Raw genomic sequence first — 14,885 nt, 5'->3', positions numbered from 1 at the left:
ATTTGTTAATACTGGTGCTACAAACACAAATTTGGAACCAAAATGTGTGGAATGATGACATATATATATATATATATATATATATATATATATATATATATATATATATATATATATATATATATATATATATATATATATATATATATATCTGTAAAAACCATTTGTGATGTAACAAAGGCTTTTGTGTGACATACAGGCAAAAATAGTGGAATTTTACTCAACAAATCAGCTTCGGGTTTACCAATAAATATCAACAAAAATATTAATTACTTCAAAAATATTGGACTTGCAGTCATACCTGTTACATCAACATAATCCAAGTTTATTTAACCTTTGAAAAATATATCTAATGATATATTGTCACTGAAATGATATAGTTATAACTGAAATCATATGTCGCCCCACTAATGCTGACCGATAGAAATCCCGAAGCAGATATGCAACATGAAGAATTGACTTAAGATTCTGACACAATTGTGAAAGTGACTTTTATAGACATCATGTTGATATAAGCTATTTCACATATGACGATAATGAATTCATAACATGCACTGTAACTTATGTACATCTATTACATGAAGTAATACATGTAATACATTTAAAGTTCAGTCACGCCGTTCATCAGTGCTGTCGTCAAAGACAACAGAATCATCAACATTTGGACAATCGTCTGCACTACACCAGCAGAATTCAGTGCAGCTCAGTCCTGCAGAGATACAATGACATGTTCTGCTCTGCCTCCAGTCATCGTCAGTGCAGCATAGGTTTTGAAGAACTTTGGGGATGTAAATATCCTCCGAGGCAGTTTGATCAACAGCCAAAGACGTGAGGAAACGTCTCACCTCATCATAGGACACACAGTGTCCAAATTCATGAAGCATGTCAATGAGATGCTTGCTTCCCAATTCATGATGCACCTGCAAGGCTAAACCAAGCGTTATTGTGGAGTACACTCGACGGCTCTGTGATATTATATTGTGACAAATGGCGATCGTCCTCAGGTTGTTCTTCATAACAACTTCATCACTACAACTGGTTACATTCGTGTGTGATTTCTCACTGGTGCACCACTGAATAAAGTCGTAGCGTGTATTAGGAACAAATTCTGCACAGTGCTGAATATCTGTTTCCTCGACAGGTGCATACATATTTCCAACATGCTCGATATCAGCCATGTGCTTCCTCAGGATACCAACTGCAGCATGCAAAGTATGCATTTCACTATCTGTGGCTGATGGTACATCAGACGGGATGTCTTCATATTCTGGTTCATCAGTCATGCTCTGCAGAATCGTGGCTTTTCTCAGGGCATCACATAAGGTCACAGAAGAAGAGCATATGATGTCAGTGTGGCCATCAAATATTACACAGACTATTTGGTCACCATAATATTTAGTTAATCGCTCCTTCAACTTCCAAGTTTTATACTGTTCTGCATTCGTGGTACCCAGTGAAACCAAATATCCAACGTATTCATCTTTCAGATGAACGAGGGTTGTCACTGTCTAAGTTTTGGAGAACACAGTTTGTTCCAGATAACATTTCAGTTCATCAAAAGCTTCATCAAGTAATGTGCCCATTGTTTCCTCTCCCGATTTACGAATTGCAGCAGTGATGTTCCTTTCTGAAATATAGTGTGAATAGCATAACCTGTGGTACTTGGCATCATAGGCGAACAAATCTGGAAAGGCAAGCATGCGCATGTGTATTTTATTTTCTTGTCTTTTGTCAGCTGCTGCTAGAACTTTTTCTTTGGTGGATTGTCCAGTTCCTGTAGATACCGGTGCAAGCTTGTTTCTGGAAGTGTTGGATTTTCCGCAAATGAAGCAGTTAGTCCTGATGTCAAACCCAGCTGTTTCATTTCTGCTGATTCTTGTGTGTTCTGTTGCCGCAGACGTGCATGGTTGCTGGTCGCTCTCACTGGGGTTGGATGTGGAGATATTTGACTTGCTGGTATACTTGGCCCGACACGATTTGTGGAATGATACTTTCAAATCAAGACTCGATATGTCTTGTTGCAAAGGCCAGAAACTTTTGTAAACGTCATCTTTTCTGATTTGACTTGCTTTGAAGATTGCACTCAAACCATTAAATGTTGGGTACTTTACAACTTCTTGCTTTTTAGGGTTGAGGGGTTTAAAGCATATGATGCAGTGGTCAGTGTCAATTTTATGACTCTTCACAACAGATGGTTCCAGATCAATTGTCAGCACAAGCATCTGAAATGAAATAATTAAAGATAAGTATATATCAGTAGTTTTAGAAAAAGGCAATCAAGCTCAAAATTGATTTTCTGCAACTGGATTTAAAATCATTCTTGTTTGGTTTATGCATATACATGTATTATAAATTAATCAATGTCGGTTACTTTTAGGGGGGTGACATACGGTTTCGGTAAATAACTCTATTAATTCAACTGATTTATCTTTATGAGTTATATTTCTAAAAAGGAGAATGATGGAGGGTTATTTTGATGTAATATGTAGTAATACAACTCAAATATTTATGAAGAAATTAATTGTTTAGTTGATATTTATTGGTAAACCCAAAGCTGATTTGTTGAGTAAAATTCCACTATTTTTTGCCTGTAGGTCACACAAAAGCCTTTGTTACATCACAAATGGTTTTTACAGATATATATGTCATCATTCCGCACATTTTGGTACCAAATTTGTGTTTGTAGCACCAGTATTAACAAATATATGAGCCAATATGAGCCAAAATCTGTGGCGATTAAATCCATTTTTGCAGTCTGCAGTGGTACATATGTAAATGTGATTTTCAAAATGTTGTGCAATGATCTCAGGTTCACAACCATGATTTTCTAACTCCCCAAACATCCCTCTTCAAGAAAAAATAGGTTGTGACTTGTTCTACCTTGGGTAGGGGTATGCCACCTAAAACCTCATTTGGCCACGAGCCTATTATTGATGTTGAACGATTTCAGCTCTCAAGGGGTTTGTGAATGCATCATGAGCAAGTTTGCTTTATTTCCAAATTGCTTTCTCAATATGTGAAAAGAAGTCCCAGTTTGAAACATTCACATCTTGTTGTTGAGGCAACAGCAAATAATAACGAGCTCAGTCACAAATCATACATTCTGAGTTCAAGTCAATGATTTGAGTTTCGTTGCTATATCTATACTGTACAGCATGTCCATAAAGTCCTTGTGCAACTATGAGCTATTATAACTTTTGATGTACACATGATAGAAACAAATTATAAATGGTGCATGGAAGCATAATTCATCACGTTTTGTTAATATAAATATTATTATTAATGTTGTTATTGCTGTTAAATCCACAATTCCTCTGGGTTTTTTTGACAAGTTGACATTTTCTGATGAGGCAACTTATACATCAGTGGTTAAGTCAACCACCACAATTACCGCATTTGTGGGACAGAAAAACCTCTGGAAGTCTGACAACATTAAAGATACTCACCAAAAATCAATGACTGGTGTTCTCTCTCAGTCACGTATCATTGGTCCTTTATTTTTGGAAGAAGCAACAATCAATGGTGAACGTTACTTTTCAATGTGATGAAATTTCTTTGTTCCCGAACTACGACGATTCAATCTTTCACACACACACACACACACACACACACACACACACACACACACACACACACACACACACACACACACACACACACACACACACACACACACACACACACACACACACACACACACCACCTTATACCAGCAATACTGGGCTCCCCATCATGATGCTTCGAATGTGTGACGGTTTTTGAATGACATCTTCCCAGACAAGTGGATCGTTCACCATGGACCAATTGCTTGACCACCTCGTTTACCTGACCTGTCCACATTGGACTACATTTTATCGGGGTATGTAAAACTTTCACTCATCAAACCACATGATTTGCATAAAACAAGGGTTACAATCACAAATTCAATTCAGGAAACTAGAAAGAGCAATCAGAGATTGCAGACCCTTTCTTGTTTTGTGTGGTGTATATTGTGTGGCAAATAAATGGAAGGTGATACTAAATGAAAGGTCATTGATTGCAAATGAAATGTCCAAATGGTCTAAAGGGCAAAGATCTGAAAAGATGCAAAGGTCTACAGGTCTAAAAGTCTGAGAAGCTCGAAAGGGTCTAAAGCTCAAAGGGATCTCAAGACAAAGAGTATTAAAAGGTCTGAAAGGTGTAAAGGTCGAATCTAAAGGGTCTAAGATTGTCTAAAGGGTAAAAAGGAGTCAAAAGGGTCTTGGGGACCTAAAGGGATTTAAATTGTCTTTTGGGTCTTAAAAACTCGTAAAAGGGCCTAAGTGGTCTGATGGGTTTTGAGGGGTCTAAAGATCTAAAAGATCTAAAAGATCCAATAGTATGTAATTAATAGAAATCTAATTATTAGATGCAGTTACGGTCCAATAATACATAATTAATAGAGGTGCTCACAGTCCAACTCACGTTCAAACAATACGTAATTAATGGACACACATTGCATAAGCACATAATTAATAAGTGGAATGTACTCATGTTCCAAAGGGTACACAATTACTAGATGGACTCACATACCATTATTACCATTATCAACATTATCATTGTTATCATTATCACTACCCTCACCGAAGGAGAGGGAATTGCATTTGGATCTGTTTGTTTGTTTGTCCGCACAGAACTTTGGTATTTTTGTCCGCAACCGCTTGTTGGATCGAGACGAAATTTTCACCATTGGAGCAACGACTCAAGTAGAATGTTTTGTTGATAATTATGACGTCATAGGTCAAGTGGTGTGGCAGCCATGTTGGAAAAACTGAAAAAAAAATTGGACCACTGTATCTCTGAAACCGCAACAAGGAAAAAACATTGAAACTTCGCATATGGTAAGTACTCCTCATGGGGAATGAGTGATTTTTTTATGATGTCATAGGTGCCTTCATTATGATGTCATAATTGCATATGTAGAATGCTACATATCAGTATGGACATTTTTGAGGGTCATCCATGGATAAAATGGTCCACAGAAGAAAAAAAAAATGATGACGTCATGGGTCACGTTATTCGGCAACCATATTTTTTTGAAAATTTTTAAACCTTAAAAAATCTTCTTCTCTGATCAAATCAAGATGAAACTGCGCATGTGACCACCTATCCATGAGGAACAAAGGTTCATACACATGGCGTCATAGGTCACATGGTTTGGCAGAAATATTGGATTTACCATAAAACCTTTAAAAATCTTCTTCTCCAAAACAGCTGGACAGATTGTGGGGAAACTAAAAAAAATATTCCCCAAGCCATGAGTGAGCAAGTTTGTTGATGAATAATTGACGTCACATTGGATTGAAGAAAAATATGAAATAATTATTTCTCTGGAACTGATCATCAATCGACATGAAACTTCTCAATTATGATCCAGTGGTGATAGTAAATACATGTTTTAAAGTTCAACCATATTTCTGCAGGGCGCTCAAGGTCCGCCAACATCCCCCTTCCAGTAAAACTACCAAAATCACAAGTCACTGCTCACTTTAACTCTTTCATTCTTCTTTTTCCCACCTTTGGAATCAACTCCCTCACTCTATTCAATCCCACTCTTCCCTCCAGGCCTTCAAAACAGCCGTTCACCACCACCTCTTATCTTCCCCTATCCAAAACCTCGATCTTTTCTACCCCATTAATCCACCCCAAACCAACCTCCTTCAAATTCACTGCTTTCCTTCCTGAAAGTTCCTGTAGTGTCCATCTTGTATTCCCGTGTTCCCCACCTCATCCCTCTTCCTTCCACAGATCTCCTAATGTCTCTGTTCCCCACTGTTTTGTCCTTCCCTCTCCCACCCCTCTTGTCTCATGCCCCCTTGCTGTGGGTTGTGTGTTAGCTCTCATACGAGCCTCGACAATGTATCCAAAAAAATAAAAATAAACTTCATCAGACACATGGTCTGGCAGCCAGAATTATTAAATTTTTGATGTGGGTTCTTTTTGATATTTTTATTTTGAATAAGGCTCACTTGTCTGTGCCTGGATGGGTTTGAGGGTGGAGTAGCAGCTGAAATGTGAATCATATTCAGGTTCCTCCTCATGATTTCATCCTTTCTTTTTGCTTGTTCAGGTTCCTTCTGATTACTCCAATGCAGGACTGTACATATTTGGCCTTCCATTTGATTTGAATCGAATTTATTTAAAGCCATTATAAATTCAATTGAAGAATAATAATTTTAAAATGTCATGGGTCAGGGTCAGGTGTCCAATCAAAGCGGTATCCGGTCATCACTGCCAGCAGTTATAAAGTGGCAGTTCTAATTATGTCTTTTATTAATTATGTAACACACCAGTACACAAACACCACACAAAACAAAAACAAGTCGTGGTGATGGTCTGCAATCGCTGATTGTTCTTTTTCTCGTTATCATTGTTATAAGGAGGGAGGGGGGGCATAGCTAGACTGTGGTAAAAGTAACATGGTCCGTGTGTTTCAAGTGAGTTAGATTGCCATGTGACAGAGATCTGTCAGAGCAATTCGTTTTGTTACATGTGACGCTGAGGAGGCAATGTATGTAATTTGTAGACGGGATAGTCAGGGTTAAAAAAAAAGGTATGAGTAAGCACCTCTTTTTTATTTTTTTTTTGTATACCTTGGTCGAGGCTCGTATGAGAGCTAACACACAACTCACAGCAAGGAGGCATGAGACAAGAGGGGCGGGAGTGGAAGGGACAAAACAGTGGGGAACAGACACATTAGGTGAACTGTGGAAGGGAGAGGGATGGGGATGGGACGGGGAACATGGCGAAGAGAAGATGGACATTTCAGGGACTTTCAGGAAGGAAAGCAGGAGAAATGAAGGAAGTGGGCTTGGGTGGATTATCGGGGGTAGAAAAGATCGAGGATTTGGATGGGGGAAGATAAGAGGTGGTGGTGAACAGCTGTTTTGAAAGCCTGGAGGGAAGAATGGGAAAGAATAGAGTGAGGAAGTTTATTCCAAAGGCGGGAAAAAAAGAGGAATGAAAGAGTGAAGATGAGCAGTGATTCGTGATTTTGGTAGTTTTACCAGAAGGGGGTTGTTGGCGGACCTTGAGCGCCCTGTGGAAATGTGGTGGGGACAAATCGCAGAGAGAGCAGGGGGGGGCAAGGCTGGAGAGGAGACGGTAGAAGACAGAAAGACCACCGACCAACCTGCGGTGATTGAGTGAGAGGCCCAAAGACTCAGCTTCATTGCGGGAGATGCCGATGATCTTAAATGCCCTGGTTTTGACAGCGTGAAGCCGAGAAAGTTGGGAGGCAGGAGCACCAGCCCAGAGGGGAGAGCAGTACTCCATCAGGCTACGGACAAAAGCTTTGTAAGTGGTCAGGAGCTCAAGAGGGCCGAGGAAGGACTTAGCACGACGGAGGATTCCCAGTCGGCGACTGGCTTTTGAGGCAAGGTTGGAAATGTGACTTTCCCAGGAAAGGTCATGGCAGATAGTGAGACCTAGAAGCTTGAAAGAAAAGACTTCTTCCAGAGGATTGTTGAGAAAGTGGATGGGGGGGTTTTCTAAACGGTCCTTTCAAAGAGGTTGTGGTTGTGGGCAGGGCTCGGTGAGGACTTCCCATCACAAGAGGCACATGTCACATGTGTGAAAAGGTTATTGCGATCAGTCTCAACAATATGTGCCAGTCACAGTGGTTTAATGTGCTGTCGGGCTGAGAATAAAGGAAAGACATTAACTTTTTTATTGGGGCAGCCCCATGAGCAGGATGGCCTGGAAGCTAAGTCTGCCCAAGAGGAAGAAGGAGCATGCAGAAATGACGTTTGGGTACAGAGGAGAGAACAGAGACTCCAGAACTCCCAGGGAAAGACAAGGACGAATAGACCATGTGGAGGTACTCGCTATTACCTTCACAAAATGATTTTCGTTGTGCAGATCACCAATCTGGATGAAATTTGGCATACTTAAAGAATTTTAGACGCTGAGTCCAAATCCACTTGTTTCCACGTCGAGGATGTGACACAATTGGTCATTTTTGGCAATTAAAGATACACCGAACATTAAAGCACGATTTTGACGCAGAAATGAAGAATCAAGGTGAGACTGATATGTGCGTCAAAGAAAACTCTTGTGAGGTCTTAAAATGATACAATATGTTTATACAGAGCCCTATTCACTGTTATTAAAGATGTTTATAATTAAAGGTCGTAAACCGAAGCAGTTACATATTTTTACTGACCGAAAACGTCTGGACCGACCAGACAGGCCTTCGAGTTGACCAAGGCAACTTTTTGCTTAAAAGGCAGCCACACTGGCTATGAAAGGTAGTTACATTGACTATTAAAGGCAGTTACAGCGCCTATCAGACAGTTACATTGGCTATTATGGATTAAATCAAAGACAAAGAGACTGCGCGACTCAGCCTGATGAAAAGTAGAACCGCCACAAGAAGATTTCTGTCTTAGAACTCCAGTATTTATTGCTCTGAAGCGGTTGCTGAACTAGGCTCTTGACTGCTGTTATTACAAAACTCAAGTCCACTTTTACATGCTAACCAATCTGAATACTACTGTGTAGTAGATCAACACAGCAAAAAGCAGTGCGACACCCGCATTCACAGTTCGTCGTCGGAATCATCGTCAGTTCTGCTTTCATCATCCATAAGTTCCATTTCTGCACGGGTCTGTTCATCGTTGGCGCAGTTTTGACACCCACAGCACTCTGTGCAGGACAGTCCTTTTGACCGGCAAGAACACTGGTTGGTCTCGCATTTCGTCTTCTTGCAATTACATTTCGTCGCCTCTAACAGTTCCTTCGGCGCTGGTGGTTTGTTCAGCCAGTGAACAGTCAGTGCTCCGTTGCGTTCCATCCATCCATGAAATGTAGGAGAAGGGGCTTCTATAAACCTCTCAGTCGTGCAGTGGTGGATCGCAGACTGATAGTTCACTCTTTTGCAATGCAGCATCAGAGCGTCGCTTGTAGGCGGCAACTTCTGTTCTCCCAGCGACTGGCTGTAGAATAGCTTGTAGCGAGCCTCATCCACACTCTTCATGGTCAGCTGATTGTACATGGCGCAGACGAATTGTTCCAGGTTGTGAATGATATTCTGATCTTGCGTGAATTCTCGACCAATGCTCCCGAAACAGGTGATGAGATGGGGACCCTTCATCATCAAGTTGAATGGCCTTGTTTTGCCCTTACCGTGGAATGCACTGGTGGTATCACTTCCCGTGAAATTGTGCAAACCTATTAACGCATCGCAGACAGAACTTTCCAGGGCATTACTCAGCTTCCTAATGTCAACGACGATAATGTCCTTGGGACTTCCTGTGACCAGATGGAAATTTCGCGCCCGAATCGACTTCGAGTGAGACAATGCCAACACAAACACATCGGTGTCGAAACTCTCTATGCGCACCGACTCTTCATTCTGCTCAGCATGAGCGGCATGTTGCAGGAGCTTATGTGTCAGCTTCGTCATGGTCATATTCAAGTTCAGGTACTGACAACACAGTCATGACACCATTCGACGCCTTGATTTTCTCACATTTGCCGCATGACTGACGTACAACAGCATGTCACCCAGTTTTGATGGAGAGATGTTTCTCATCCACGATTCAACGATGAACTCTACCAACGCCTCCTTGTTGGCTCCGCTCAGGAGATAATTGGCCCACTGTTTTGGAAGGGCTTGATCACGTCTGTAGATGGTTCGTACCTGAAGATCGCCCGCCCTGCTCGCTCGTCTGGCGTGCTCCAGGCACTTGATACTGATACTTGGGTAAGTATCAAACACCACGTCCAGTCTCGAAGATTGGTTATGTCGTGCTTTGGCCACTACGATGTTCAGCACCATCTCTTCCAGTTTGCCGAAAGTGCTATGCAGTGAACCAGCCTTTATTGCCTGAATAACGGCCATTCCATCCACAATTGTTGCACCTTGGATAGGCCGAGCATCCACACGGCAATCGGGCCACAGTTTCAGTATATGGTTGCGGAGTTTGGCTTTGTCTGTCTCAGTAATCGAACCATCACCGGATGCCAGCGGGAAAGATATGTTTGCCAGTGGGTATGCGAGCAGATCGTGGAGTGTTACATTGCTTTACTCGCCAATCAACAGCAGTCGTGTGAAAAGACGACATTCATTCGCAATTTCAACCTTCGGCATCTGCTGGTGGGGAGTCGCCGACTTGCCTCGCGCCTTCAAGAAAGTTGCCAATTTGGCCTTCGAAATCGGACTGAAGAATGGGACCTCACCTGAGAGAAGCCGATCACGCATGAATTGCACGACAGCATTCTCTCCCTTGACATATGCGTTCATCAAGTCCGCGGAAGTGGCTGGCGGTGCAATGACACCTGAACTAACATTGACGAGTTCAAGGTGAGCGCCGGAGAAAGGGTTAATCATTTGAAGTACTGTGTCCATCACTTGTACCACCACTGCTTCGTTCTTCTTCGAGCTCGACACATCCAAATCCTTTGTCGTTCGGGGCTCGTTGTGGATACCCGCCATGGACTCACATTTCCTTGCGATTTCCGCACGTGCTGGTTGGGACAGGATCCACTTCTTCACAGCTGTGCTTTTCTGAATGTAACCAATGATGCCTCCACTGGTCTTGCTGTCCCTATTTAAAGTCTGCTCTATGATCTGATCACACGCAACACTACTAAATCCATAACGAGTATGCCGTTGGGTAGTCCATTTGCCGTCCATGCACGCTTGATAGGTGTCTGTGTGGGAGTGCTCTCGCCCGGCCATTTTCAGCCAGTTAACGGGTAAGTACCTTGCATAGTTTAGGTGATCGTACGCAAAGTACCAGGGCATTGACGCTCTCGTGATCGCAAGGTGTTTCGGCCAGTTCAAAGTACGAGTTGCCCGTATAAGATCGAGTGCGAGCTCCACCATTTCCAAGTAGGGCCATGTAATGTCCACACTTTGGTGTTTGTTCAGGTCATCCCTCACCATGAGTGCTCCCGAGTATAGAACATGTAAATTGAAGCCTGAGTCACCCTGCTGTGGACCCTGGCTGGCTTCATCCTCTGTAGTTGACTCTGTTTCTGTTGTAGAGCTACTGTCTACAACAGCAGCCTGAGCAATGGAACCAATATCAATGTCCTTCATGTACACCACTTCGCTCTCAGACATTTTTGGTGGACGATAGAAAATCATGTCTGGGTACCATTCCTGCAGTCTTTTCTTCAGTCTTCTTGCCTGGTAGTTAGCCTTATCCTGACTTTCGCATACTCGTAGGTCATTGAACATCTCACACAACTTCTTCACATGTATAGATTGCTTTCCATCAATGAGTCTTACCTGGATTACTTTATCACAGAAAATGTCAAATGTTGAGTCATAGTTCACTTTCTGAGTTTGGAGTTTACTTTCACTCTGTCTGTGGTATGTGTCATTCACATACTCATAATAACATTTACGGTGATAACAAACTGCCAGCGCCACATAGTCTTTATCCTTAATTGTTGCCATTATTCTCACATCACGTTCATCTCTCCTGTGCTCAGCAGTTTCCCTCAGCTTTCCTCCATCCTGTGATTCTGCCAGGGGCAACTGATCACGTTGAGATTTTCCTTTGACATGGATGAATTTGTCTTTTTTCTGGCATATCACACAAATTCTTGGCAGTACACCAGCTTATTTGCCAGCCACCCTTTCTACAGAGGTTCTGAGGGATTTTTTTATGTATTTTGTGGTATGAGTGCCCCTCTTCTTCTAGTCCGCCCACCACCTCACTGGCTCCAGCAGAAACTGCAGTAGTGCTGGCTTCTGATTTCCTTTTCCTGGCTTCAGCGCGTTTTATATGATCCTTGTTACAAAACGACGCATAGCAGAACCGGTGACAGCCGGCATCCGCAGGAGGATCAGTCATTGGCAGCAGTTTCATAATTTGATCAGCCAGCAAACGGCATTTGTTGATAGTTTCACTATCTGTGGCATCGCACCAAGCCTTCACACACTCGCATACCTTAAGCCAGCTCTTATCTGTGAATTGCGTCACTTTCTCATCTTCCTCTCTGCCCAAGTGTATGAAACAACACATATTTGGTTGTTGAAAGACCAAAAATCACTCAAAATCACACGACAATCATGGGCGCCGCCATCTTGATTTGTTGTTTCCTGGTCGTTTCCTCCGTGATTACAAGCATGCCACGCCCACTTCACGGCAGTAATTTCAAATGGTAATAACTGTCGGTGTGTCAACTTGTGCATATGGAAACAAGTAGGAATTTCAATGGTGTGTTCTCATTAATGTACAGGGTGAATTTCGTTTAGATTGGTGATCTGCACAACAAAACTGAACGAACCGACCCACCTCCACATGACCTAGAAGGGGAGCTGAGAAGACTGATATCAGAGCTCTCAGCATGCAAGAGGACTGTAGGGTGAAGGAGAAGCACCGACAGAGAGAGAGTCACAAGAGTTGGTGCAAGCGAGAGCCTTCCTTCATCGCTGGTTTACTTCTTCGTTGGCTTCCAGCCTTCCATCCTGCACACCACAGTCAAAGGAAAGTACTTGTCTGCAATTTTAATGTCCATATAAGTGTGATCTGTGGTGCCTAGTGTGGGTTAGGTTTTATTTATTTATTATTGTTGTTGTTGTACACAAGTTTGCGTATTCCCTTCTCACTCTTTGTGTCTGTTGATTTGCATGGTTTGTTTCAAACTGCTCGTCTTGTCCACATTTTTCCCCCATATGCATTACGAGCAAATACCACCTGTCATATCACTGATGGGGAGGGAGGAGGAGAGAGTGGGGATGGGGGAGGGTGGGGGAGAAAGAGGGTGGAGGGAGGTGGAAAGAGGTGGAAGGAGGGGTAGAGGGGGGAGGGAGGGGGAAGAGAGAGGGAGGGGAGAGGGAAGGAGAAGAGAGAGGGGAGGGGATAGAGAGGGGGGAAGTGAGGAGGGGTGGGGAAGCAAGGAGAGAGAAAGAGAGAGGAGAGAAAGAAAAGTGAGAAAAGGGGGGGGAGAGATAAGGGAGCGGTGGGGGAGCTAGAAAGGGGGGAGAGTGACATGTCACCACATGTCGCGATATACAGTACTCCAGAATGGAAGTGCACAAGGAGGGGGGTGGGAGCGACATAAAAAAGAGAGGGAGGGAGAGAGAGAGGTGAGAGGGGAAGGGGGAGTTAGCAAAGATAATGCTTTGTTATGCTTTGTGACCGTACACACACAAATATATACGTACACACACTTGTATCTTTACACAGGCATTTCCCTATTTTCATCATAGATGCATTGCTGGAAGACATTGTTTAAATCGAAATCATGGAAATCAAACCTCAAAATCCCATTGACGAAATATATTGAAGGTGGAATGCATTCCTTACAACAAAAAAACTTGAGCATAAATTTTTCAAAGAGAAAATGAATTTAAATATTACAAAAAAATACAATACATAGGGGTCTGGTCATGTTTTTCCTGTGCAGCACAACGCTAAGAGTAGCATCATTGACTGACTGAGGGTGTGGCAGTGCTCTCCCCCTCCCCCCTAAAGATTGGAGCAGGAATTTGGCCAGGATGCAGGGATAGCTCCCCAACTCTTCACGAAGGACACATAATGAAGGGATCCTTTAATGTCCACCAATTAATTTTGGCAGGTGTGACGCCCAGTTTAACATCCATCTTAGGGATGGCACTCACATTGATTAATCGCACTGCCTGTGAAACCCCGAGATGACAGTTTTCGCTGGGTTGAGATGCAAACCCAGGCAAGACAGCTAAAAGCGAGTGTGCGTACCTCTTGGCCATCCTGCCATAGTGTGGGGATGCATGGTGTTGATAATTCGTCAGAGGCTCAGGGTTGTCTGTCCATTTCTCCATGTCTGACAACAACACGAGAGGACAAGCTGGCTTCTTCTTTGCACTTCTTCTTGGTGATGGAGTGCTGATGTTAATGTGAGTTGAAGATGTTGATGCTGTTGGTTCATCAGCTCGAAGCCTTTCAACCATCTGGAAGAACCTAAAGAGAATCTTCTGCTCTGCTTTACTTCTTTTTTTTCAGTAAGCATTGCTTTGTAGTCACTGAAAACATTTCCCAATTCTCTCTTGAACTCATTGGTCACTGGTCCCGTTGCTTTACTCATATTAATCCTCCCGTTATGAGAATCGTTCTTTTAATTCGATCTTCAATTTAATCTATTTTGCCTTCCTAACTCGGGGGATTTCCCAACGGAGAACCCAGTCGCGGTCACCACACCCACTGCTCATGCCGCGAGAGCCTTCACATCCTTCGTGGTGATCCCGCAGCTTGATTATTTTTATTGCACTCAATGAAGTTACACTTCAGCCACATTCCTTAATCTTTTCTTCACTGAATATAATTGTCTGAACAGCAGAAAAAGCTAGTTTAATGCTTTGGCATTTTCACATTTTCTTGCATAAATATCAGAAAGTGGGGAGGAGGGACACCTGAGCTCCTGACCACATACAAAGCTTTCATCCGCAGCCTGATGGAGTACTGCTCTACCCTCTGGGCTGGTGCGCCTGTCTCACTTTTCTCCGCTCCACGCTGTGGAAACCAAGGCATTGAGGATCATTGGTATCTCCCGCGATGAAGCTGAGTGTTTGGGTGTCTCACTCCCTCACAGCAGGCAGGACGGTGGTCGCTCTGTCTTCTTCCATCTCCTCTCTGGCCTCACCCCCGACCGCCCCCCCCTGCTCCATCTGCGATATGTACCCCTATATTTCAGCAGGGCACTCAAAATCCCCCAGCAACCCCCTTCTGGTGGTGAAACTACCAAAATCAAGACACACTGTTTCAGAGGTGGGAAAAAGAGGAATGAAAGAATGAAGGTGAGCAAACTCCCATACACTTTTCAATCCCACTCTTCCCTCCAGGTCTTCAAAACAGCTGTTCACTACCATCTCTTATCTCACCCCATCCAAAACCATGATCTTTTCCACCCCGTTAATCCATGCCAAACTA

The 14,885-nt window shown here is 42.9% G+C and overlaps 1 protein-coding gene across 1 annotated transcript; it reads right to left on the bottom strand.

Moving 5' to 3' along the window:
* Nucleotides 1–367: 367 nt before the first annotated feature.
* LOC147025863 (uncharacterized) lies at nucleotides 368–9,424 on the bottom strand. Its single transcript, XM_085883553.1, has 2 exons — nucleotides 9,362–9,424; nucleotides 368–1,508 (listed from the first exon to the last, which is right to left on the bottom strand). The coding sequence occupies exons 1-2, from the start codon at nucleotides 9,422–9,424 to the stop codon at nucleotides 609–611; spliced, it is 963 nt and encodes a 320-aa protein (XP_085739679.1). The 3' UTR covers nucleotides 368–608.
* Nucleotides 9,425–14,885: the final 5,461 nt, after the last annotated feature.

This window comes from Eptatretus burgeri, chromosome 5 (assembly GCF_056783735.1).
Source record: "Eptatretus burgeri isolate ZD-2024b chromosome 5, Ebu_testis_v1, whole genome shotgun sequence".
Classification (NCBI taxonomy): domain Eukaryota; kingdom Metazoa; phylum Chordata; class Myxini; order Myxiniformes; family Myxinidae; genus Eptatretus; species Eptatretus burgeri.
The sequence above is the reverse complement of the archived record's forward strand: the minus strand, read 5'-3'. Positions and strand labels throughout refer to the sequence as shown.